Source organism: Actinia tenebrosa, unplaced genomic scaffold (assembly GCF_029948245.1).
Source record: "Actinia tenebrosa isolate PJP-AT-01 unplaced genomic scaffold, QUT_ActTen_1.0 PGA_scaffold4__44_contigs__length_22323623, whole genome shotgun sequence".
Taxonomy (NCBI): Eukaryota; Metazoa; Cnidaria; class Anthozoa; order Actiniaria; family Actiniidae; genus Actinia; species Actinia tenebrosa.
In genome coordinates, this window is record NW_028292581.1 from 4,869,623 (window position 1) to 4,894,880 (window position 25,258).

General features: G+C 37.0%; 2 protein-coding genes and 1 long non-coding RNA gene across 5 annotated transcripts in view; 1 reads left to right on the top strand and 2 right to left on the bottom strand.

The window, feature by feature from the left end:
* Positions 1 to 25,258, bottom strand: part of LOC116298322 (uncharacterized) — a 34,873-nt gene that overhangs the window by 3,447 nt on the left and 6,168 nt on the right. Inside the window, exons 1-6 of one of the 3 annotated variants that reach the window (XM_031706723.2) lie at positions 23,205 to 23,334; positions 17,284 to 17,336; positions 12,559 to 12,687; positions 11,433 to 11,641; positions 4,182 to 4,336; positions 3,175 to 3,371 (exon numbers count right to left, since the gene is read on the bottom strand). In XM_031706723.2, the coding sequence (XP_031562583.2) occupies positions 3,175 to 3,371; positions 4,182 to 4,336; positions 11,433 to 11,641; positions 12,559 to 12,687; positions 17,284 to 17,336; positions 23,205 to 23,261 (800 nt within the window). In that variant the 5' untranslated portion in view covers positions 23,262 to 23,334. Of the gene's footprint in view, positions 1 to 3,174; positions 3,372 to 4,181; positions 4,337 to 11,432; positions 11,642 to 12,558; positions 12,688 to 17,283; positions 17,337 to 18,079; positions 18,169 to 23,204; positions 23,335 to 25,258 lie in introns of those variants that run through there. The other 2 variants (XM_031706726.2, XM_031706724.2) reach the window with 2 other exon arrangements.
* LOC116298324 (uncharacterized) lies at positions 53 to 22,474 on the top strand. Its single transcript, XR_004197320.2, has 4 exons — positions 53 to 84; positions 229 to 306; positions 13,213 to 13,341; positions 21,525 to 22,474. It is a non-coding gene; the product is annotated as an uncharacterized LOC116298324 (long non-coding RNA).
* LOC116298323 (melatonin receptor type 1A) lies at positions 6,550 to 8,468 on the bottom strand. The gene has a single exon (XM_031706730.2). The coding sequence runs from the start codon at positions 8,272 to 8,274 to the stop codon at positions 7,258 to 7,260; it is 1,017 nt and encodes a 338-aa protein (XP_031562590.2). The 5' UTR covers positions 8,275 to 8,468; the 3' UTR covers positions 6,550 to 7,257.

Here is a 25,258-nt window from a genome sequence, read left to right on the forward strand (position 1 = left end):
AGTAAATTCGCACCTATGTTTACCTAATTAGCATATGCTCTTGCCCCGCGTCCACCACACATGGACTTGATGGCGGTAAAACAGGTCAGTTTGGCGGGCTCTGGAAAACATGGAATTATTCTATACTTTTTGCAATTTTAAATACCTGTCTATGACAGCTGGTAAATCTTACATGTTCTTTGGTGTATAAACTCGACATGTGAGTAAATTTCCAAGCTTTTTACTCAGTTTAGAATGTATTTTGGAAGCTACAGAAGCGAAGGAAGTCAAGAACAAGACGATGTCTACTGCTACTAAAATATCAAGGTAAGAAAAACAATTCCTTATTTTATTATTTATAGTTTTTGTAGTTATAAAATTGATTATTACCATGTAGCATAAGGCATGGAAGTACATTTTCCCGTACAATGGCACTAAAGATTGTCAGTGAACAATTAACTATGCATTTAAGGATATTTTTTAAGAATGTAAAAGAATCGTTCATAACTCACTTTCCATATTCGTTGTACGAGAGGTTTTCCGATGTACTTCAGTAGTTGTACCCAAATTAGAAATTTATCCTCTTCAATCATATTTAAAGCAAGCAAGAGCGATAAAACCCCTAATTTCACACAAAAAACAACACATCTAAGATATAAACATGCTTCTTAATTTTTAAATTTCGCTCCTCGCTATTCTTCGATTGCACGTTACGTCATCGCGGCCATGTTGGTGCCATTTAACAAAAGATTTCTCATTAGCACCCATTGTAAACGGCACCACAATGGCCGCCATGCCGCTTTTGTCTTTTGACTCTCTTGGGAATGCTTGCAATCCATCAATAGGGCTGTGGTCGTCCTAGCAACCGTCGACGGTCGATTAAGGTCCCTGTAATATCTCTATTAAAGTGCACCTAACCCCTTATGCAATAATTTTATTATTTATTTTACATAAAGTAAATAGTTGAATGGGGAAATATTACTTCATCCACAGGGAACCCGGCTATATTTTATTTGCTTCTTTTAGAAAATTAACTTTGCTCTTTGTGGGTTTCCTGCGTTGTGATCAGTTTCCGTTTACGAGCTGTAATCAGATCGGCGCTGTAAACTGACAGCCCGTTGGTGTTTTGTTACTTATGGGTTGCCTGTGGTGTGTAACGCACTTTCTAGTGCGTTACCAACGGTTATTAATTTTAATTTAATTGGCTATCAGTTTACAGCGCCGATCTGATTACAGCGCGCAGATCTGATTACAGCTTATGTAAAAGGAAACTGATTACAACACAGGAAACCCACAAAGAGCGAAGTTAATTTTTTAAAAGAAGCAAAAAATATATAGCCGGGTTCCCTGTGCTTCATCTGAATCAGTTATGAAGTTATAAATTTAGTGGTGACGTCATTCCAATGTTTTGATAAGCAAAATACCATAAAAATGTCTTTAATCTCTTATTTTAAAGCTCTAAAACAAAGTTGGGAACCCCCGTTTTTTGGAAGTACTTGGTAATACTTCGTAATTCTTTAAAGGAAAAATTTTAAAAATCTGACGATGGGATAGATCTTTTGCTCATGAATGTTATTAATAGCAGGTCGACGCCTTACCTTTACCCCTTCTCTACATGAGTGCTTTGATCTCTTTTTGAAATACCAGCTAAGCCGGGAATAACGAAGTTTTCTAAAACGTCTGTGGATATTTTTTCGTTCTTGATAGAATCAGAACTCAGTAGAAGTCGAATACTTTTAATATTGTTTTTAAATATTATTAAAATACATAAATGTTTTCCAGAAATAGCTTTACGAATAAGAATATCTTAGCTAACTGGAGTTGGTGGCATCTCTGATTCATTATGAATCATTGGAAAATGGACGATAGGGTTCTTTTCCTTGCTTATTTAGATAATATTGTCGTCAGCTACAACTAGAAACATGCCTTCCAAAGCAATAATCTAGCTGTTATAAATCCTTCTGTTACTGCAGAAATTATCTCAATTCAACTTAATTACTATAAATTATTTATAATCGCTTCTCTCAGGACATTTCCTTTCGTACTCGCTATTAATGTTATCTCGCTCATGGCCCAGTTAATCCGGCTTTCAGTTTTCCGATCTAGATCTCCGAGGAAGGATAGACTTTACGGACGAGTGCTTTGATTTTGGGATTAACTTTCAGCTCATGAATGTATAGATAAATGGTTTTGTGGTTATACACCTATTTCAATAAACGTCGTCATCGCCAAAGACAATAGGCGATAGGTCATCCCAACATGGAAATGGTTTCGTTGAATACAGTCGACTCTCCCGTAAGCGACCACCCCGGGGCTAGGAGAAAGTGGTCGCTTACGGGAGATGGTCGCTTACGAGAGTGGTCGTTCAAAGAGAGTCGACTGTACAAAGAACATCGAAAATCAGTTATCGAGAATAATAATAAGAAGCAACACAATTCATTCCAGCTATTCTTGTAGGGATCTTGGAATGACATATATCTTATTGATTTTCGCCTATCGCTTACTGTCTATCGCCTTTGGCGATGACAACGTTTTTTGAAATAGGTGTAAGTTATGCTTTGTTGTGAAGGGGCTGATTCACGTACCGATATCCAGGTTTACCATGAGGGAAACAAATCACTCATCCCTCCCCTCGCACAAAACCGCACATGTACAATAATTCACGTTTCCAATTTAGAAGAGGAACTGGATGGGGTTTACTGACAGCTGACAGATGCCATAAAATTAAATTGACAACCCACAAAAAGAATGAAATTTAACTGATAATTAACATCTGACATGTGGACCCCCCTTACAACTCTCTCAAAACGTTCCTATAAGATATCTTCATTTTCAAAAGCTGTTTGTTATATGTTATAGGACATAATTCGCTTTAATTGGCACTTTTGTTTCTCATCTTCCAGTTCAAGTCGTTAAAACTCTAACCAACTACGAAAGTGTGTTTTAAGCAGCTGTTTCGAACTCTGCTGACTTCTTTTTTCTGTTCTCTTGAAGATGTTACTATTGTTTTTGTTGTCGTTTGATGCTGTGGTTGTTGTAGCTGTTGCGATTGCTGTTATGGGCGTTGCTTTTAGTGTTTGCAACTGTTGTTACTGTTGTTTATAATGATAATGATGGTGGTGGTAATGGTGTTATATGACAACGACTATGACTGAAGAATATGCTGTTGATATTGCAAAATATCACTCATCTTACCATTTAGCAACAGATTCTAACGTTCCTTTCTGTTGTGGCAAATCTTTGGCTTCGTAGAAGTCAACGTGAAGGAATCCCCGACCAGCTTCTGTACTGCCTGTCTCTTTGTAATGTCTTGCGTCAACTTGGATCTCTTGCGCGTTGCTGTACATCAAACCAAGCAGTATTCTTGGTTTACCCAAAGATTCTAACGGAGGCTGTTACGAAAAATATGGAAATTTATTATAGTTTAAGAAGACGGTAAAACTGACCGGGGAAAGAATCTGAATCGGGCAAAGATTTTACTTTAACTTACATATCTGACAATAGAGCCTTGAAATGTTTCGTTGGAATAAAGTCTAATTCGATGAATTAAGTTATTTTAGAGCAGAATGATTTCGTGTAAGTGTATGTTACAAAGCATAATGTCACATGACACATGACACAAGGCACGGTACGACATTGTTGGCATTCTAGCTAGCGCTCAAACTTTCTTATACCAAGCTGAGTTAATAATTCATTTTAAAAACCTGTACTTGTTTCTAATGGTTCTTAAAAGGAACTTTACGTCAAAATATTATTATTATATACATTGCCGTCGACATGAAGATCTAACAGGCATTGTGGTTTTTTTGGCGTCTGTGATCCTCCTATAGACCGCGCCCATTCGTTCAATATTGACCCTTATTATGATATGCTTCCACATCTTGTCGTAAATCGGTCAAGAAACGAGATGCGGAGCTCACTTCTTTGATGCCACGATTTCCCTCAAGTCATATCCCTCTTTAGATCTTGGTTTGATTAGGCTTTCAATTTGTGCGGTCCATTTTATTTTTGCTAATTCTAAATTGTCCTTCCTAATTAGAACATTAGGTAAGCTTATTTCAAAAATTTAAAAAGTAATCTAGAATAACTTCAGTACGATAGCACTAAGAGTTTTCAGTAATGAAAATGCAATCAATTATGTATATATGCATGTAGAGGACCAGAAGAGATATGGTATGATCTCTATATTTATCTATTAATACCTTGAGTGATATCAGTATATCCATTGGATAACCAATACCGCCCATGATTTTCTGAGGGAATAGTTTCGTGACTTGATGAGGGTCGCCAATAAAATGAACAACCACGGTGATGACACTGGAATTGTGCAGCTGATCGTATGTCATGTATTCTCCTCCTACAAAAACGAAAAAAACCCACAATATTAACATATCGTAGTCGAGCTAGCCTTAAACAGTTGTATCCTACGTACAAACACATCAATGCTCTAACATCAATTTAAATCTATATTATCTAAAAATAGATTCAATTGTGTTCCTGCCTCCTATCATGGCTGCCATCACGTGATGGTGCAAAGCCTCTATAGACCTCCTCGGCTCGGGTGTAATGTTTTCCATTTCAGATCACGTGTATTTCCCTTGAAAACAAGATTCTTTGTTTGAGCTGTATCCCTATTCATGTCTCTTCTCATATTCAATCGAGCGCAACCGTTTAAGCAAAGAAATGATACTCTAGGGAGTGCCGAGGAGGTGTATTGGTAACATCAATACGCAATTAGGAGGTAAGAGACCTCCCCGAATCTGGTCACGAAGCCAGGACAGGGTAACCCGCAACTCGTGATGGGCAAAACCGGCGATATAGTGCTATAAAAAGAACCAAAATAGCCAGCGAAGTCAAGGTCGACTTTGAATAATATTCAAAAATAAAAGCCGACCGCAAGAGCAGAGATTATGTGGTTTGTGACTATAAACCAATGTTTCATAATCGCGTCTAGACCAGTAGCACATTAATAAGAATACAAAGCGAAATTAAAGGATTAGGTGGACCACTTTTGAACGTAAGACATTGATTACTACTGATATTAGACCAATAATCTCTAAATAAAAGCGGATTTTCTTTAACTAGTATAAGTGTTTGGTTTGTTTGAAATGATGTTCAATTTGCGCATTCCATTTGGACCATTGCTTGGTCGTCCTATGACATTCGCCTTGGTTACAATTATCTACGACTCATTCACAATATCCTCAACAATTTTTGTTTTCAAACTTAAATAAATGTCTGCTATCTTAGTTTCATCGAAATACTTTTTAGTTCCCTTATATCGTCAGCAGAGCGCATGCGCAAGCGCAGTATCGATGCATGCTTCTATTCTGTTTCGGGTTTCAGAGGCGCTGTAACGTCACTACTGAAAATAGAGTTTAATTCTATCGGCACTTTGTACATGCAATGAACTAACTATGGGGCTGAGGTGCTAAGGTGCTCTTTTCCAAACAAACCATACATCAATCTTATCGAACCCTGAAACAACCTTTGGACTGATCTAAATCAGGGCACGGCTAACTTAAAGATGGAATAATTTAGCTTGTTAGGCTGTTTCTGTGCTGATTGACTGTTTATTTTATCTTGACTATTCACACATTCAACTACTTCGTCGCCGTCAGCTCGATACATTATTCATTTCTTGCTTCCTTCACCGTAACAAGATCCCGGTGATGATTTTCATTTGTTGTGCGCCTTCAACTCTTAGGCATTTTTGCATGTCCTAGACCAATTTATAGGTATTTGCCTATTAGTTTCTTTAAAAAATGACAGGAACTTTAAAATACCATTTTTGATTTTCCTACAAGACCAGAAAAGGCTCATGGAACAAACTAGTCTTTGGATATGAAAAAAGCAGCTAATTAAACTCTTCTACCGACCACAACAAAATCCAACCAGAAACCACCGATGGCACAACAAAGCGAACCGTCGTCAACTTAAAAGGGATAAACCACAACACATTAATTATAACCAATTAGGGAAATAACACACGAAACAGTTAGCTTAAGCTAAACGGTAGGCATGCAATTCACTTGTTCTTCAAGGTGGCTTCTTAAGTTTGTTAAAAGAACGTGTGTCCCGATAGGTTTGAAATCTCCCACTTCTAACGCGATTAAAAAACCATGAGTTAGGGGCCGTCGGCGAGCCTTATCGGGATCGATGAAAAAGATAAAGGCACTTGGAATCTTTTTATTTGTGGTGAAGAAAATTGTTATATATAGAGCGGCTACTATCCGGAGGGCATCACTGTCAGTACAACATGACCTCCGCCTTAGGTAAATAATAAAAACTGATTTCTGCTGGGTTTTGTTTAGTCGCACTCGGTGAAGGCACTCTACAGTTTGTCCTTTCTTGGAATACCTCAATTATTTTAACGTGAAAAACAGCCTTTAATATACCTTATGGTATTCCTATAAGAGTAAAACCATTCACGGATGTTCTGTTTTGCTTGGACAAGATGGCCAAGCATGTGTTGACAGATTTTAAGGAATTGAACGAACTCACTATATCGTTAAAACTGGTTTATCATACACGAACTGTTAAGACTTGGACATAGGAAGAGTCTGTATGTTTTTTGGCTACAGTCCACTTTATTTAAAACTCAACATCCACTAGTCTTATTTTGACTGTGCTTATTTGTACAATCTCTATCTTCTTCTTCTTAGTTTTATTTACCGACCACGCAGGTGTTCACGTATTCTGTCTCTTTGTGATACTAAATGGACTACAAACATATTATGACAACAATTTTAAGCTTTCTGTAGAGGTAAGGCTAATGCCTTGGTGGAACAACTCAAAAGGCAAACTGCATTTGTACAAGCCTCTAGATCTAGTAGTTATCTTCGAGCGAATCTCAAAAAGCCCTAACCATTTCCATAACTAGAATCTAAAGAATATCTCATCATAAACGAGAAATATTTATATTTTTATTATATTTGTATTGTCCTTGACTATATTCAAGATAAGTTGTGTCATAGTAAATTAAAGTTCGTAGGCATATCGATTGATTTAGACTACAATTTCATTGGCGTGACGAAATGTGATTGAAGTTTGTCTATCAATTATCAACTCTTATTTTCAATTATTAGTTGTATTAATTATTATTATTACTTCAGATAGAGCGATTATAGTAATTACAAATATTGTTTTTCTCTTGTCCCACGAAAGTAGATTTTCCGATCTTCCGTACGTAACTCTTTTGCCCAGACATCTGCTGAGGGAAATGGAAACCGCTATCGGTATATAGGCAGACCATCAAGAGTTTTTCTTTCTGAATTATCACACGATCGAACATTTACTGTCCTTTGTTGGCTGTGAGTTATCAGAGTGAAAACCATCTTCTCTCCAAGGCGAACAAAGCTCCCAGTTGCACAATAACTTCTTGTACTCATCACGGAAGGTCTTGTTCATGACGCCGTAGATAACAGGATTAATAGATGTACTTAGCTGACCAAGAAACGTGTACATCAGGTACACCTGACGCGGCAAAGCCCAAGTGCCTTGAGCAAATCCGATAAAATCCACGATACTAATAGGAATCCAGCAAATCAGAAAGCCGCAAACTGTAAGGAAGAGGGTCCGCGTTACGTTAATGTCCTCGATGGAAACCTGGCGTGGATTGGCACCTTCGAACGTCGACGAGTTCCTCAACTTTTTGATGCGGTCCTGGTGTTGACGCAGCAATTTGAAGACAGTGAAGTAGCAGGTTGTCAGAAGAAGAAGAGGAATAGCCACATAGACATAACCAAGTAAGGTGTAGAAATTGACTTGCAGCACTTGAAAACAGAAGACCTTGCCCGGATGGTATTCATAACGGTGCCCCGACAATAAATATGGCAGTGGTTCGGTCAAAGATACAAGCCAAACTGCTATGATCATTAACTTTGTATTCCTTGGAGTGAAAATTTTCTGGTACTTCTGTGGTCGAACAATGAGAAAATATCGATTGATAGCCACGAGGGTCATGGTCAGGAGAGAGACACACGCCAAGCAGGCAATGGAAAATCCTTGAAGCTGACACACGAAGTCGCCAAAGGCTCGGGTGCCAGTGATAAGGACCGAGACGCAGGGTGGAGCACAAATTGCCGCCATTAGGATATCAGAGACAGCCAGGGACACCACGAATTGGTTAGGAATGGTACGAAGATTGCGATTCCTGTATACAATCCATAACACCAGAAAGTTTCCAAACACCGCTGTGAAAATGAGCAAAGAACTGACGAGGGATTCCAATGTGACCAAAGCCAAGCTGCGGTCAGCTAAAAGAACTGCGTACTTTCGAAGCGAATGCTCCATATCAATCAAATTTGTTTAGTAAACTTCAGATTCTTTTGAACTTTACTTTTGTGGCAAAATCAACTGATGCTCCAGGAAGAGTCCTGCTTGAGATTACGACTGATGTTGATCCCTCCGAGTCATGTGTAAAAGTGGATGTACTTTTTCTAAGGCAAGTGTGTTTATAGTTTATCCCAACAGGTGTGGATATTAAGACTAATTGATATGCAACCAATTAAAACGGTTCGGGCGTTCGTTTGTTCGACTGCTTTAGAGAAAAGGCTGTCATTTAAAGTTGGTTTTTGGTCTTACCATTCATTAAGTCCTCACAGATGACTATCTCGCCTCTATCTCGACTGGGAAAGCGTCTTTTCACTACTGCTTTCATTTTATGTTCACAGTAATGCGATACTCGGGGAAAGAACAGAATAAGACGCTGTTAAATCATTAGGACTGAGCACATGGCCTACTTGGTTTTGCATATCTTAGTGACAGCCGGTCAAGACGAATGGTAAAAACGAACGAGTCAAAATTGTAATCTTGTTTAGATGATAAGAAGGGACAAGAAACGCAATAATTTTAATAACGAAAAAGACAAACAGACGGAACACCCGTGGATATTTTCACTATTTCTCTAGCCATGTGATAATCTGAATTTGAAAAGAATAATTGTCCGGTAAGCGATACTAAAATGGGTAATGTACTTTGAAAAACATTTTTAAGAGTTGAGCCCGGAACAGGTTGTTGTAAATATCTACACGCGACAAAATGGCTAGTTCACTTTTGAGAATAAATTTATCGCTTAAATCTCGTTTTAGTGTTTTCCTAGTAGGAATAAGATGCAGCATATTTCTTAACCACATCTCGTATGTCATGCTAACCAAGCCGCTCATTACGTTTCATAGGGTTTATATCTAAGCAGAAATAGTCGAGAACGCGACCTGATTAGGTTAAGATCACAAGCCACATTTTCTGGCTCGGAATCGAACCAAAAATGGTCTTGCGATGGTCCATTGATTATCACATCAAGTGTTTGGTCCGGCGTGAAAGAAAATTCATTTATTAATTAAGAAACCGAACATAGACTAACATAATTAAGCCGAGTGCCATGCAAAGACATTGACCGATAAATACATCCTTTTGGCAAACATTTGATTCTGCTTTGGACTAATTGGATGACTCACTTTGGTTCTTATTTCCCTATGTCATAATCAACGTGTTAACATCAAAGAAAAATGACACTTTGACAAGGTTTACTTTATACGTTTTGCAAATCTGAGAACGGGTTTATATTTTATTTTATTTTATGCTTTTCCTACATAATCTCTTACTAAATAGCCTTAGAAAACAGACGTCGAGGTCCTTTCGTTCCCCGTCACCGTAACGCGAAACGGGGGGGGGGGGGGGGGGGGGGGAGTTAAGAAAGTCTGTTTTCTAAAGCTATACATACTGAGGAGTTCTGAAGGAACAGCATAAAATAAAATGAATAAAAGAGAGTCGTACATATATGTGTCATCTAGTAGCAAGACATATTCATAAATTGCAATTTCTTTGGGAACAATTGTCTAGTATATAGGTCCAGTAGATTTTACTGTATTCAAAAGAGATATTCCAATAAATAATAAATATACCAATATAATTATTGTCTGGTGTGTTTCCTTAGCATAATCTAATAATTACTGCAAAAAATACATGTAATATAAACTTAGCTTTGGGCTATAAACATCGATTAATTACCATAATCCCAAAGCAATTTTCCATTTAACTCAAAATTAAGAAAAGTAACAATCTATTTTAGTCAACTACTCAATTATACATAAATAAAGTCTCGTGATGTCTCGGGGGAAAAAACAACAAGAAAAACATTTTTCATTCAGTCCATTTGTTTTATAGACAAACAGATATCTAATATACTGAATTCAAAAGAGAGAAACTCAATCTGCATGCATCATTTGCAAATAAAGATTGAATGGACGTACGATATGACAAAATTTAGTGTCTGTTGTTTTTCTTTATGATATAATAAACTGCAAAAGTGTTTAGTAATAATAAGTAACAGTAAACTTAGCTTTAGTGGCCTTCGGCAGCCAAAGCATTATTTTCCGAAATTAATTTAAATGATTTTAGTCAACTATTTGATCATATAAGGCCCAGTTCAGACGTAGAACTTTTGCCGCGTCGAATCTAATTGCCTATGTGATCCAGCCCTATTTTTCGTTGACACTAGAATAAATGTGTATACCAAACTTAAACCAATGGCGTCTCCTGGCGCAAAAGAGCTGATGTCTTATATAGAAATTCTTGGAGTTCTTTAAATCGCATGCCTCAAAGTTGGGAGATGGACCTTTTCTATCTATATTAGGGGCGAGGTCAAAACAATGGTCCAAAATAGGGACCCGATTTTATGAATTAAGGTGGTTTGGTATCGGTACATAACCCCTCCCCCCTCAGAGACCTGTTCAAATGCTCTCGATATTGGGGGTCTGTAGTGGCAATTTCTATGCACAGATCTGATTTTTAGCATACATGCAGACAGACAGTTCATTCATTTCAAGATTTCACTTCCAGAGGTGGTGGGTACCGGGTAACACTACCCCTCCCCCCTAAATAATGTACCTGTCACGTGAGATGACAATTGTTTTACCCCCATCCCTTAGGAATGACAAATAATGGATGTGAAAAGATTAAGGAAGAAGATTCTATCTTTACCTAGCCAACATGGTTGGCACATGAAAAAGGTCCATGAAAAATCAGAGAACAGCGAAAATTCGATGCGCATGCGCTAGATCTCTAAACAAATACCGCTAACCGTCAAGCGATTGAGCAACCACTCAATGCCTGACCGATGTAAAATCAATTTATTATGCATAATATATCGATATAAAGATTTGATGTGTATTACTTGAGTTGAGCTGGTTTTCACTTGTATTGGGGTCGGATCATGATCATGCATAAAACTGCGAGTGAAACCAGCAGCACAACCAAAAAAAGGAAACCCTCCGATTCCGACGCGTTTCCGACTCCAATTCGCGATTCCGACTCCGTTTTCTTCACAATTTTATCCGTTCGTGCATAAGTAGGTTGCGACTCTAACAGCACCAGCCTTTCCTGTCTGTATCAGCAAAAGCCTCGACTCGACTGGGGCTTAAAGATAGAAAAGGACTGTTTTTATGTATTACCTTTCAGATATCTTACTCTCTTTTTCCCTGCATCTCCTACAATAGTAGTGGTGATTTCTCCCCCATACTCTTCGAGGTAATTCAGGCATAAAGTGATTTCATCCACCAGCAGACCACACCCACTGAAATCAAACTTCCACTTTAGGTTTCCTGTTGTGCTGTCCTTGATCCTGTCGAAGTAGACCTCGCCAGAGTCTTCATCGACGTTTCTATACAATATCAAAATAATTGTTGAGGAAAAACACAATAGCATTTTTACGGTTACTAAAAATAGATATCGTAAAGCCTTGTGGGATCGAAATGCGGACAAACATTGCAAATAAAGGTTTCGATTACTTGGAAAGGAAGAATATCGGTCGAAAAACCATAGTTCTGGATTGGTAACAAGAAGACTACAAAACGTTGTTGTAGCATGTTATCATGTGCGCTGGGCTGGGCTTGTAAGCATTTCAATCCCATGAAGCACAATTGTGACGTCAACCGTGGAAAACGCTACTGAAATCAGATCACGCAGGATAATCAGTTGTTTTTTAAATTGGATACAAAACCGTTTTCATTTGCATTTAATTTAACACGGATTTTCTCGGTCAAACTTACTCCAATTTCAAACATTTTATTAAAAAATGAAATTATTCTCCTAATGTACAATATTCGTGGCCCATCTGTATTGGCTTTACAACTTGTTGGATTACTAGTAACTAAGAGAGATTGCGAATTTAAAAAGGATTTGTTTGAGAACCTGTCTGTATTCAAGCAAGCCTATACCAGCCTTTTAGTGCTATGTAAATAAATGAGCAATCAAAGGAGCCTGCATGATTCAATAGTGTATACGTTACTTTACTGTTACAGTGATAGCTAGCCCCGTAATGAACTGAGTAATCATTTAAAATGATGACGTTTTTTGTCTTGTTCGAAAGCGATGCGATTGTGGTTTATCGTGCTAGGGTTTGGCAAGGTTTCAGCTGCTTTTCACTAAAACAAATTAAGATCTTCCGTCCTCGAACAAGCTATGAGTCAAAGCTCCATTTAGATGCACGTCCGCTACACTAATGGAATACTGACTGGCTCTTGGCCCATCCGAGTGTAGGTCTCATTGTTAACCATTAAATAAGTATTGATCATTCACCTGTACACAGAGTCTAATGCGAAGATTCCTCTTTCCCATCCGGGCATTACATTATTTGAAGTGAGGCTGATCGAATCTGACCAATCACGATAGTACGTGTCACATGTTGTACTGTAGCGCAGACGAAACCTGAAAAAAGTGCAAACGAAAAGATAAGATACTTTTGTTGTGAAGATAAGCCATATATCGGATTCTACCAGTCTTAACATGCCGAGAGGGGTATATGGAAATCAGGAGTATCTCGTAGTGTACTTGATTCCCACAAGATAAAGCTTGCTTTGATTGGCCTAATAAGCGTGAACGCACATGTAATTGACAAGGCTCGATGAACCACAGGTGGACGTTACTCAGAAGTGCGCACGATGTACTTCAGCGCGTGTTCTTATACCTCGCTGGATGCACGTAATAAAGTGCAGAGAGGTCCTTGTGTACAATGATGAGACTGCCAGTATATGTTATGAATAAAAATGTTATATTTTTCATCGATTACGCAGAAAGTGGTTGCTCAGTCTCCCAAGCCAGAGGCTTATAACCAAAGCGCTTGACGGTTAGCGTTGTTTAGAGATCTAGCGCATGCGCATCGAATATTCGCTGTTCTTTGTTTTCAAAAATTTATAGGAGTTTTTCATTGAATTTTTGGATTTTTCCTTCCAGACCGAATTGGAATTAAGAAAACCGAAGAATCCGAAGAAAACCCTCCTTAGCGAATTACAGAAAAGAACCAACAACTAACTTTACCTACGTGTCATGGTGGGTGCGAGGATATGACCCACGATCAAAGAGGTAAGAGGCAGCGCATTAGCACCGCACACTACCATATAGTGCAGCGAGAAATAAACTGAGAACCTCCCCAAAATTCGGACTTTTTTTTAAGGTCGTTACTATGCCAACATCGATTTCTATATATTTATATATACTATAAAAGTTGGGAGACATCCATCCCGCTCTTTCAGGTGTTTCTAAAATCGCTGAGATAAATCATATTACAGTTGAAGGACATCAACTGTTTGGTCATTGACACCAATTGTTACCTGTTGTATAAGGTATTAACTGTTATTTCACTTGGTCTAACTGACTCAACGAAAAATGGCTAAGAAAAGGGCTAGTGACCAACGGCTAATGACTAATCAATCAGAGAAGAGATAGCCAATATTATCAACAGCTTTTGAATAAGGGTCTCCTTGACATTTTCGGTCCGCTTAGATCTTGCAGTCAAAAAGCCAATGCGATATTGAATATGTTAGGCATATGTTATCAATGTATTGGATATCATTCATTTAATCTTTTGATGTTGTGTGGGCTACACAATATAAACTCGCTAGGGAACTATCTTTAAGAACTACCGGGTGAAATATATTGCATGGCCATTTTCTTAAAAGCGAGGTTATCTGATATTGGCTTAAGAAGGAATGAAAGGCTTTTTGCTTTTAGAAAGAATTTTAGGAAAATTTCAATTTGCGCCTTTATGTATACCAGGATCGATAGCGCAGCGCAACCGTGACGTCATAAAAACGAAGACAGGCGAAATTCGGACAAACAAACTTACAAGTTTACTTTCAGCAGATAATTTTCACAGCCGATCGCAGTTGATCTCAGTTTACATGGGTTATTATTGTAACTTTAAGTAAAAATAATAAAATCGGTTTGTATAATCCTCGTAGCGGTTAAACAGAATGCAATGTTTGTCCGAATCTTTAAGCTATTTTTAGAATCAGTGCGCTGCGGTATTACCAACGTAATGTCTAGATCTTTTTACTCTGGCCAAGGACTTAGGGCCCGACTAACGTCCAATACGTTAGTAGAGTTTAGCCTCGTCACCAGGCTATTATCTTAGCTTATCGGCGTGACGTCACGCTTGAGATTTGACTCTCAGCTCTGAAGCGTCCACCATCTTGGATTGGAAACGGAGAGCTGACGGATTAGTCTGGGGACGAGGCTAAGTAGAGTTAAAACTTTTTTACACGGTGTTTAGGTTTCCTTCTTATTCACGCAGCGTTTTTACATTTGCCACGAATGGTGCTAAATCCATCATGGTTTTGCCGGTTTTAGTGCCGTCTTACTGAGCACTGACGTCATCTATTATGTTGCCATTATGTCGTCTTACAGCGTAGTTTTTCTTAGTAATTCCATCCGTTATTTTAAGTTTTAGCAGTTTCCGCTATCTATGGCACTTTACTGAGTGGTTTGATGTGTCAAGTGACCAGAGCTCATCGCGGTTTTTGAAGATTTGCCACATTAAAATCTTAATGGCTTTTACATATAGCGAACTTATTTGAATGATCGATATTATCTTATTTTTAGTCTCAAATGTATTTCGCCACTTAGAATGATTTTACTTCACCCGTGAAAGAATAGTCAACGTAATACATAGTAATAGGCACAAATTCCATTGTTTTCTTTTGTTTTTTTTGTTTTTTTTGACTGTTAGTTTCTAAATAATATACAACTTTGTTTCCAGGGCAAAGTAAAATCACTCTATGCCGGCCATGTTGCTACTTCGCGCCCGCCACAAGTAACTAGAGTTGATAGCTTTTCTATAGATTTGTCACATTGAAATGTCTACATTAAGACTTTTTTGGATGATAGCATCTTTGTTTTGCTTTTTTTTGCCACGAGCGACAAGCACTGATCATTGAAAAAAAAAGAATTTTCCCCTTTTGGCTGGTCTCTATCACTACGATTAATCCAAACACCACAAATAGCTCTGCTGTCTACTGGAAGCTTTTTAACACCATCTTGTTATTTATGTTTGCTAAAGCCCTCCATGTACGCTATGTAGACACCACAAATGGCTTGTACTTCTCTCTAGCTGGTCTCTATCACTATGATTAATCCAAACACCACAAATAGCTCTGCTGCCTACTGGAAGCTTTTTAACACTATCTTGTTATTTATGTTTGCTAAAGCAATCCATTTACGCTATTTAGACACCACAAATGGCTTGTACTTCTCTCTAGCTGGTCTCTATCACTATGTTTAATCCAAACACCACAAATAGCTCTGCTGTCTACTGGAAGCTTTTTAACACCATCTTGTTATTTATGTTTGCTAAAGCCCTCCGTGTACACTATTTAGACACCACAAATGGCTTGTACTCGGGCGCGACGTTGTCACTTTTGAATAACCATTAACTTCTTATGTCTTACAAATAGTACGAGCAACAACACTTAAAACTGAAATGAGTACAGTAATCAAAAGAATATAGCTAGCACAGAAAAGGATTCGTATTAAATAGGAGGGCAAAACAGTAGGAATGAAGGATTCCTTTATTGTAGTAGGGTACAAACACGTACTGACACAGTGAATAAAAAAGACTATTGTTAGGGCGATCTCTGGCTATGAATAAAATAATATTTTGGAGATTTTTCACTCTGTTTTGGATAAGAACATCACCAATGGAAGGATGGAATTCTCAAGAGCTATTTCTCATAGTTAAGCTTGTTAAGAAGGGTGACAAAAAAAAACAAATTTTGACTTAATTATTATACTGCCTGATGGAGACTCACAGCCCGGAATCAAAAATTTGTAGTCAAAGACTCTCAGATCTTATTCATTTTTATTCATGTTAACTAATAAAAAGACGCCATGTTTTGGAGACATAAACTGTAATTAATCAATTTAGACCATCAACGTATATTTGAATTCCCGAAGGACATATGTGCAGACGCGGGGACGGATAAATAAAATGTACAGCTGAAAAGCTGCAATGGAACAGAAAGTCAGGATTTATGTCCTCAGTCATTATTCATAAACTCCGTTAAACTCCCTCGTAAAACGAAACAGCTTTGTCATAGATTTATTCTATAGTTAAGTAAATGGCAAGACAGAATGCTATTTCCTCACCCACTTGGATAGTTTTTTCATCACAAGAGCACTCATCTATTATTCATCTATTTCCAACTCAAAATTTGCCAAAATTTGCGAATTTTTGTGAAGGCAATCATTAGACCAGCCAATCGTATGAGACTCTTTTCACAAGCAGTTATCATAGAATCATTTCCTAAAGTGCCAAGCAAATATCAAGAACCCTGACTTCATCAACTCAAGTTCTATATTCCTGTTTCACAAGTGAATCGTAATAAACTTCAAAAACCTTTTAGCAAATTCATGATACGCGTTCTTAAGTGGGTTTCCATGGTGAAGCCCGCAGAATGTTCCGAACATTCAAGGCTTGACAGATTTCTACATTATGTCATCACAAAGCTAACTGTAATCCTTTGATATAAAAATTATATTTAATTCTATTATATTTTTCTCTCCTTTTTCTACGTTTATTGAAGTTCTCAATCAAAGGAGGCGAATTCTTGAAGGACTAATAAGGAGTTGACTTCTTTTTCATTCCTTTATTTTTTTTCTTAATTAAAAATATTGACCAAAATTATCGCAAATTATAACGCAAATGGTATAGCATTTTTGTTTTCAAACCAAAACCCGGAGTGGATATATGTATTAATTCAAAAAATATCGTTAAAAATAAAAAAAATACATTGCTGTATATTTTATATATATATATATATATATATATATAATTTTTTTTTTTCCCGAGACAATATGTTGACTAGAAAGTATGCCTGAGAAAAGCAGGTAGGAATAGAATTGAAATGCGATCAAATTTATATTAAAAAAATAACATGTTACGGATATCTATATTAGGAGATTTGCAAAAGAGCTGGGCTTGACTCCAAGATTGTGCCTTAAATAATAGATGATGTAAGTTGTTGTTACCTCGAATTGATAACCTCTTCCCTGTTCGGTGTAAACACGTAGCTGGAAGGTACCTGAAAAGATAGAGAAAATCAAAGCAATTTTCAGAAAACAAACAGTAAATTATTATTATTTACTTCACATTTGCGGTAAAATTGACCAGATGACAGTGAAAGGAAGTGCTTCTTAAAGGCATTCAAACCTACCTCCCAAATCATAGGGAAAAGAGATGAAGAAAAAATACTTATTAGAGCGTTTATTTTCCAATGCAAATCAAGGCATTTAAGTTGTGGTCTGACAAACTACAAACATCTAGAGCGGAAGTAACAAATCATCTTCAAAAAACTGCACTGAACAACCCTACACCTTTAATATCGAATGACATCTATAGTACAATATTGAATGTGAAGCTTGATATAGAAATATATTATCCTCTAAAAACACATCTTTAAGTCATTGACAATGTTCAAGAAGTAGAGAAGTGTTTTCACGAAATGGTAGGAGAAATACAGGCGAAAAAGAAACTTGAAATAGTGAAATAAAAACGAGACAGCTGTGAAAATTGGAAGACATTTACGAAGAAATGAATTGAAGCAGCTCATTTTCTTAGACAAACAGCGCAAGTCAATGGATTTATTTTCGCCTCTTTGTAAGACATTTGATGACTTTTTGCACCTGACTTTGTTTATCGTGCAAGGAATGTCGTTCAATAAAGCTATTTTACGACAAAGTTATTTTGAGAGTAAGATTTTTGCAGCAAATAATCCTACACGAAAGAGTTGCTTTTTTTGACAATGCAGGCAAGTCATTTCCTTACCTTGAGCGATTCATCCATACCCTGAAACATCGAATAAAAACGAAAGCGCAAAAGCACGACGCGCTTTGCAGAGGGTGAAATGTCGTGTTCTTTTGATCGGAGAAAGTAAGATCAAACTTTACGAACTCAAGCGTCATACGTCAAAATTGATTATGGGAAAAAGTAAAAAATCATTAATGCATCCGCTTTGGTGCCAAAATCCCGTGCTAATTTCCTTTTTTGAACGGTTCTAGGTAAATGGAGGATGCCTGAGGATGATTGATAATAAACACCAATAAAATAATCCTAGCTTTTCATGACTGCACTCTAGTATTAATGCCTCGGAACGAATTTGATATTTGAATCCAAGTTTTTTCCCGGGAAAAGCTGCGTTATGAAAAAGTACAAAAGTACATCAAAACAAGAATAGAAGTGTCGAAAAATTAAATGAGAATAAATATCATAATAAAACGATTGGAACTACAGTTGGAATTTAAATAATGTAAGAAAAATAAAATGGAAAGATAATAGAGAAACGAAAAAAGAAATGAATTTTTTTTTAATGAACAGCGGGAATCATAAATAAATTATTAAGAAATAAAAATCGAGGTAGAATAGAGTATACAAAATCCAAATAATACCTGTGATTTTGAAAGAAAGTTGTGGGATATTTTGGTTAACAATGAAATTCTGATCAAGTGAATTTTTAAAAAATCACGAAAAGAGTAAACAAAAAAGGAAACACACGAAGATGTAGATGAAAAAAGTTATAAATGTTTCTGTTTCGCGTTTTTGAAAACCCTTAAGGCAAGTTTTTGTATTTTTATTTTCGATTTATTTTCTGAGAAAGCATAATGCATCGATTGAACTCGGGGATATCGATGCTGATTGTAAGTATTGTATGCTGAACTGATTATAGTTTGGTTAGCGAATGAGAAGGAAAAATAGAAAAAAGAAAAAAGAAAAGGAAGAATGATCCATATATGCAATGATTGCATGCTGAAGTGGTTATGATTTGATGAGCGGAAAAGTAGGGAAAATAGAAGAAAAGAAAATAGTAAGGAAGAATGATCCTTGCAATGATTGCATGCTGAAGTGGTTATGATTTGATGAGCAAAAGAGTATAGTGGGGAACATGTAAGAGTAGGGAAAAGAGAAGAAAAGAAAATAGAAATGAAGAATGATTGTATGGAGCTGTCAAGAAAATATTACGAGTCAAGGAAGAAAGGAAGAAAATTAAAAATTAAAAACAAGCAAAGAAAGAAGGGAAGGAATGCAATAACGAGGGATAAAAAATAGAAGGAAGGAAGAAAGGAAATGAAAAAGAAGTAAAAAAGGGCAAAGTAAAAAAGAATGAAAAATGAACGAGAAAAGGGGAAAGAAAGGAAAAAGGAGATGGAAACGTTCAAATAAATCGCTAAATTTCAATAGCCGAGGTTGAGAAAAAAACTGGGTCGAGTTGGCATCGTACTGCAGTGCATTGTGGGACTATTTTATCGGACCAAAATTCCAAGATGGCGTCGCGGATCGGAAAGGCTAATAGAAACGAGCAAGTTGCAGCTTTCCGACATGCTATCTTTTCTTATGCTTTATCAAGCAGAATTGATTGAGTATATTCTTACTATTTAGTATTCATGCCATGTATTCTATGCAACAGGCTCTAGTGAGAGGTGTCGATCTGCTCGATTTGAAGCATTGCTTCTGCTGATATTCAATGACGGTTAATCTATCAGTTTTCTCTGTAATCACAGAGTGGGACATTCACGAACGGAACCCTCAGATCCATGCTAGCCCAAGATCAAATTGGAATTTACGAGTTGATTTTTGCGGAGGGAGGAAAACCGGAGAACACGGAAAACCCTCGAAACACAGGAGAGAGCCAACAAACAATTCTACTCATATACAACACCGAGCTCGTAGGGACTCGAACCAGGGCGGTCGCATTGGTGAGAGGCGAGCACTCTCACCGCTACGCCACCCATGCTTCCCTATAGTTAACTATAGTCTATGGCGCTTTTCTTTATTATTTATTTGACTACCTGTAGATTACTCCATACTCCCATTAACGTGATAAAGGCTGCTGGCCGTTTAAGAATTGCTGTATATGGAATGATGACTACTTGAAAATTATTTATAATTTAATTCGAGAAAGAAATATGCCTAAGGGGAGATGAAGATATTTTGTAGGGAGTGGGAGTACCGAAATTGTTTGGGACATGAAAAGGGGGGGGGGGGGGGGGGGTGAAGCTCTAAAAATCTGTTATGCATACAAAGGGGGGGGGGGGGGGGGGCTGTAAAAAGATAAGGTTTGTGAGAGAAAAACGTCATACCCCCTCGGCATATTAAATGAACTTTCCCTTTGTATTTGGCAGGAATATACGATTATGTCTGCTTTAATATTTTTAATGGTTATTAATTCCCAATCACAATTCATCTCGGTCTGTTTAGACGCCGACAAAAATTACTTTAAATATTATTGCACGGTTGAGTGTTTTTGATTAGTTTTTTCATCAATTTGAAAGTGTCTAAAAATTTGCTAATGAAGAATGATGTTTAAAAGCTTCGTTTACCCTTTGATGTTTTTATTCGGACAAGAAAAGCCTTTGATGTTTTCATTCGGACAAGAAGGCAACCAAAAAGAAAAGAAACAAGCTTTGGAACCTTCAGGCAAATTAGACCGCTAGGCACGCAATATTACTTTTGAAGCCAAACATTTTACGATATTTTGAATTATCTCTGGTCACAACAAGATGCTTTCCACTTAAAACGATAAGATTATACAATAGAGGCTTTGGCAGCCAAGACAGGAAGCAGTAATGATTGAACCTGGTCTAATCTGATCTACATCAGTGAGAACGATTTCAGTTTCCCAGGGGGAAAATAATCTATTAGTATTTATTGTGCCTCGTGTCTTGTTTTCCATCACTTAATGGTCCAAACCCAAAGTGATTGTTGAAGGAGAATACATGGAACAAGACTGGACGAAATAAAAGTAATGCGCAAACCAGATCATTTTGGTTACAAATATTCCAAAAAAGGGTTGGTGAGTGTGCATAGTGAATGGTGCTTGAAATCCATTATATTCATATGTGAAAAAGTTCAACACAAAAACATTATGCCGGGAAAAAACGTGCAGAAAAAGTTTAGGAATATTTTTGTGATCTTTCGCTGATTGCACTCACAATGCCCACAGTGCATTTCGGACTTGGAATGCAATATCCAAGCCATGCAACAAAACCTTCCCCACTTTTTTTTGGAATAGCTGTATCACTTGTAGCAACTGTGTGACGTGGAAAACATGACCAGCGGTCAGATCATTTTTAGAGAGACAAAAAAAGAGAAACACTGAGCGCATGCGCACTTATTTCCTCTCCTCTGGTCCTTTCCAAGTTAATGGGATCTAGTCAAAAGTTATTTTAATCTGTTTTTGTGATTGTTTATCTTTTTATTCATTGATTATAACCAGGACCATACTTCCAGACATCGAATGCTGAACCGTCGTATGGCAGCGCGAAGCATTTACGGCTACGCCGGAGATTTCGGCCCCGACACCGCTATCACTGGATTTACAGACTGATCAGGAAGCTCGGCCGAAGCCTAAGGGAGAGATTAGTCGGCCCCTAGACCGTAGATGATTAACCCCTTGCTATGACTAGAATACCCGATGTTTCGCTCTTGTCCCTGATAGCTAATTACCCATAGTCACTCTTTTCCATGTGGGATGTGTTTTAAATATCAAGACGCGCCGGCGACGTAAGTGCAAACATGGAGTAAAATCAAAATTAAGATCTTATTTTTTGTTATCATTGAGACAAGCATTTTTAAAATCATATTGAAAGGGTAAGACAACAGAAGGGAAAAGAATTGGAATAAAAATGTATATGGGCATGCGCAAACACACCAAACGTGAAAGACAGACAGACAGATCGCCAGATAAATGTATGATATTCTGGAAGAACTCGTAATGTCATCGTGTAAATGTTTGTTAGATATATAGTTGTCCTTCTAAAACTCTCGTTATCCCCAGTAAGCTCCAATAATACCTTATAAATCCTAACAAGCTCTAATAAGCTCTACTGAACACGCAGACTTTGTAACGTAACGTGCAAGGAATCTAGAACGAGTACTGAATTGCACTTGATTGACAGAATCGCACAATCTTCCTTTTGATCAATTCTAGATAGTACTGTGGAAAAGAGCATGACCGTTTTCGTGCGTGCGCTTTTCAAAGTCATACGAAAAATGTTCTCTTAGGAAAATGAAGTAGCAAGTTGGCAATGTTAAAATCAGATTCTGTGTAACTGTTTGACTTGAACTTCTATTTTTGTCTAGCTTTGCAAGCGCATTGAGCAGTGGTAAATGCGCTATAAAAATGTGACATTATTATTATTATTATTATTATCATTATTATTAAATTAATTACAAAGAGCAAGAGGAATGCTTATTGTTACACCAAGATAAGTAGAGAATTGCTAGCACATATGAATACTATACAAAATTTATCAGGTGACAAACATATCGATAAATGGTCAATAAATATATAACCCAACGCTCGTCTGTAAGGTAGGAATAATCTAAAAACAATAGTTCCCACTTATTACAATAGCTAAAATTGCAGGCCAAGCAGTGAGTGAATTAAACAAAAGAATTTTAAGAAAATAACTTTTTTAATTTATAATTTTATAATTTTATAATCAAAATCAGTTGTCGTACACGGGAATAGTCATTAGAAAATTATGTTTTTTTTCCATGTGTATTCACGAATAAGTATACGTAAATATACGTGGAACAAACAAAATTTTCCTAATTTTTTATTTTGTAATACTTCTTAATCCATGATTTGATTTATTTTGCTTCTTCCTATTTTCCTTCCTATTCTTTATTTATATCAATTGACAAGTGTGGTATAATAATGCATGCGCTATTTTTTCATGTAAACCTTAACCAGACATTTTATATCAAACTCAAGAAATAGAAAATAGGAAATCCTATTCACACTTTCTCGTTGAATTAATGTTTTCCATCCCTAAGGCATTTCCCGACTTCTTTACTTGTTTCAGGTGACACGTGCTATATATTGACCCAAAACTTACACCTCTAGATCTGTGAATACGTTAATGTCTATAGACCTAATCTAAGCACTTACCCGATCAAAGAACTCCTTGCTTTTAACAAGGGACGATAGCTGCTTCCACCTCGACATGATTTGGTTGTATGAATTGAATCGTGTGGTTTGTTTACTGGAAACGTTAAGCGTAATCCAAACCTGTTCTTAATCTTCCACCAAACGCAGGTATTTTTGGAAATCAGGACTAAATAAGGGATTCTAACACCTCTTAAGTTGAGGCTCGGTAATAGCTCGTACAGCGTGAAAATTTCTTGGATTTCTCACGACCACAACTTAAGAACAAGAAACTCCTACGTTAGGAAGACTATCAGCTGAAATGTAACTTGAGCTTTGCTGCAAAAATTCTACGTGTTAGAAGATGCTGCCCTAAAGATATTTTTCACTGGACCGTACCTCGATTGCTCTTGTGGTCAAACGAGCCTCGAAGACGAAAGCTTTTCATCCAATCACAGTCAAGTAGTTGTTTAGTTGGTTTATTACCATATTAAGCAAAGTTTCAATTATTAAGAGAAAGTTCTTGTTTCTGCAGGTGTCGTGGTGTGATGGTGAATGCATCCCACAGAGTTATCAGCATTCAAAGCTCTTGAAAAAGTCTTATATATGACGGTTAATTGTACTACTATCTTATAGTTATTTCAATAGTAGTGTGGCTCCATGTGAACAGGCTGTGGTATAGCAGGAAGAAACAGTTTATTTTGGATTCACTCTGGCTTACTTTCGCCAATAGTAAGATTCTGAGAAGCGTTCATTTTCCTAAGTATTTATAAACATTAGACCCACAGTAATGTAATTACTTGTGGACGGATTGATTAAAGGCACGAGAAAACCTTGGAAAAACAGACTATATCAGTGCTTATTACTCCAAATTAAGCCTAAAAAAGATGAGACTGAAATTTAGGGCGACATGTTGATAAACTTAGTTCTACTACGTCTTGAAAACGTCCTGTATAAAACGCTACCATTAACCATTATTTTTTTTACAATTAATGAATATGACAATGTAGTGGTGAATGAGACACATGTATTTTACCAGAAAACACGTTTCTTTTCCGCCAAACATAATATCAACTGATATATACAATACAATATACAATATTTGTTATGGTTCCCTAAACTAGACTAGAACGTCATCCAAGTTTAAAAATATGATAAAAACTTACACCTGCGACCATATTTCTACATCATGTCTTGACCAATAGAAAATATAAATTCTATAGCTTACGTTAAAAAAACCCCGATGTTTTGAATGAATTTTTATAAAAAAATGTAATGATTTTTTCCCCCAGAAAGTCTTTTAAATTTTAACACTTTATACACCAGCGCTTCCCAATCACACGCGCAAAATCGTACAATTTTTCTGTCTTGACAAAGTAAGGTTTTGGTGGACATCAAACAAAGTGTTACCATGACATTACAGAGCATTACACTTAAGAGAACGTGCCTATGAAATGTTGCGAAAACGCCTTGATTGACGTCCATCAAAATCAAGATTGTCGCGATCGAAATCGTACGATCTCACGCGTGTGATTGGAAAGCGCGTGATTGGACCGATTCAAAAATTTGACAGTCATGATTGTCTTATTTCATCTAGCCAAAAGAAAATGAACAAGTCCTCTTCACTAACAATTAACCTATATCTAAATTCGCTCTTCCTCCTGAAGTTGATTTAATGTCAAAGATTTTAAGCCTTAAAAAAGTAGCAACTAAAATGACGAGAAACCATAGAAAAAAATACGAGTTTGTCTAACAAGGCATTGCGTGCCCTAGGTCATAGTCGCCTGGTTACTCAGTTGATGTTGTCCAACGCAGAATAAATGACAGACACGTGACCGTGTAACGACCAATGATACCGCTTGTTATATAGTCTTGACCAAAATATTAATATTATCAAAACTCTGAAACAACCTCTGGACTGATTTAAGTCACTAGTCGGGCACGGCGAAGAACAAAAAGAAAATCCTCGAATCAAGAGAGAGGCACAAAAAACATAATGGTTTTTACAAAAATTAACAACAAAAATAATATCTAACAACTTATCGTAAATATTTCCTAAGACAGAGAAGAAACATTTT

Bases quoted from the DNA above. Each gene is read 5' to 3' on its own strand.
- LOC116298323 (XM_031706730.2), bottom strand. From the start codon at position 8,274: ATGGAGCATTCGCTTCGAAAGTACGCAGTTCTTTTAGCTGACCGCAGC.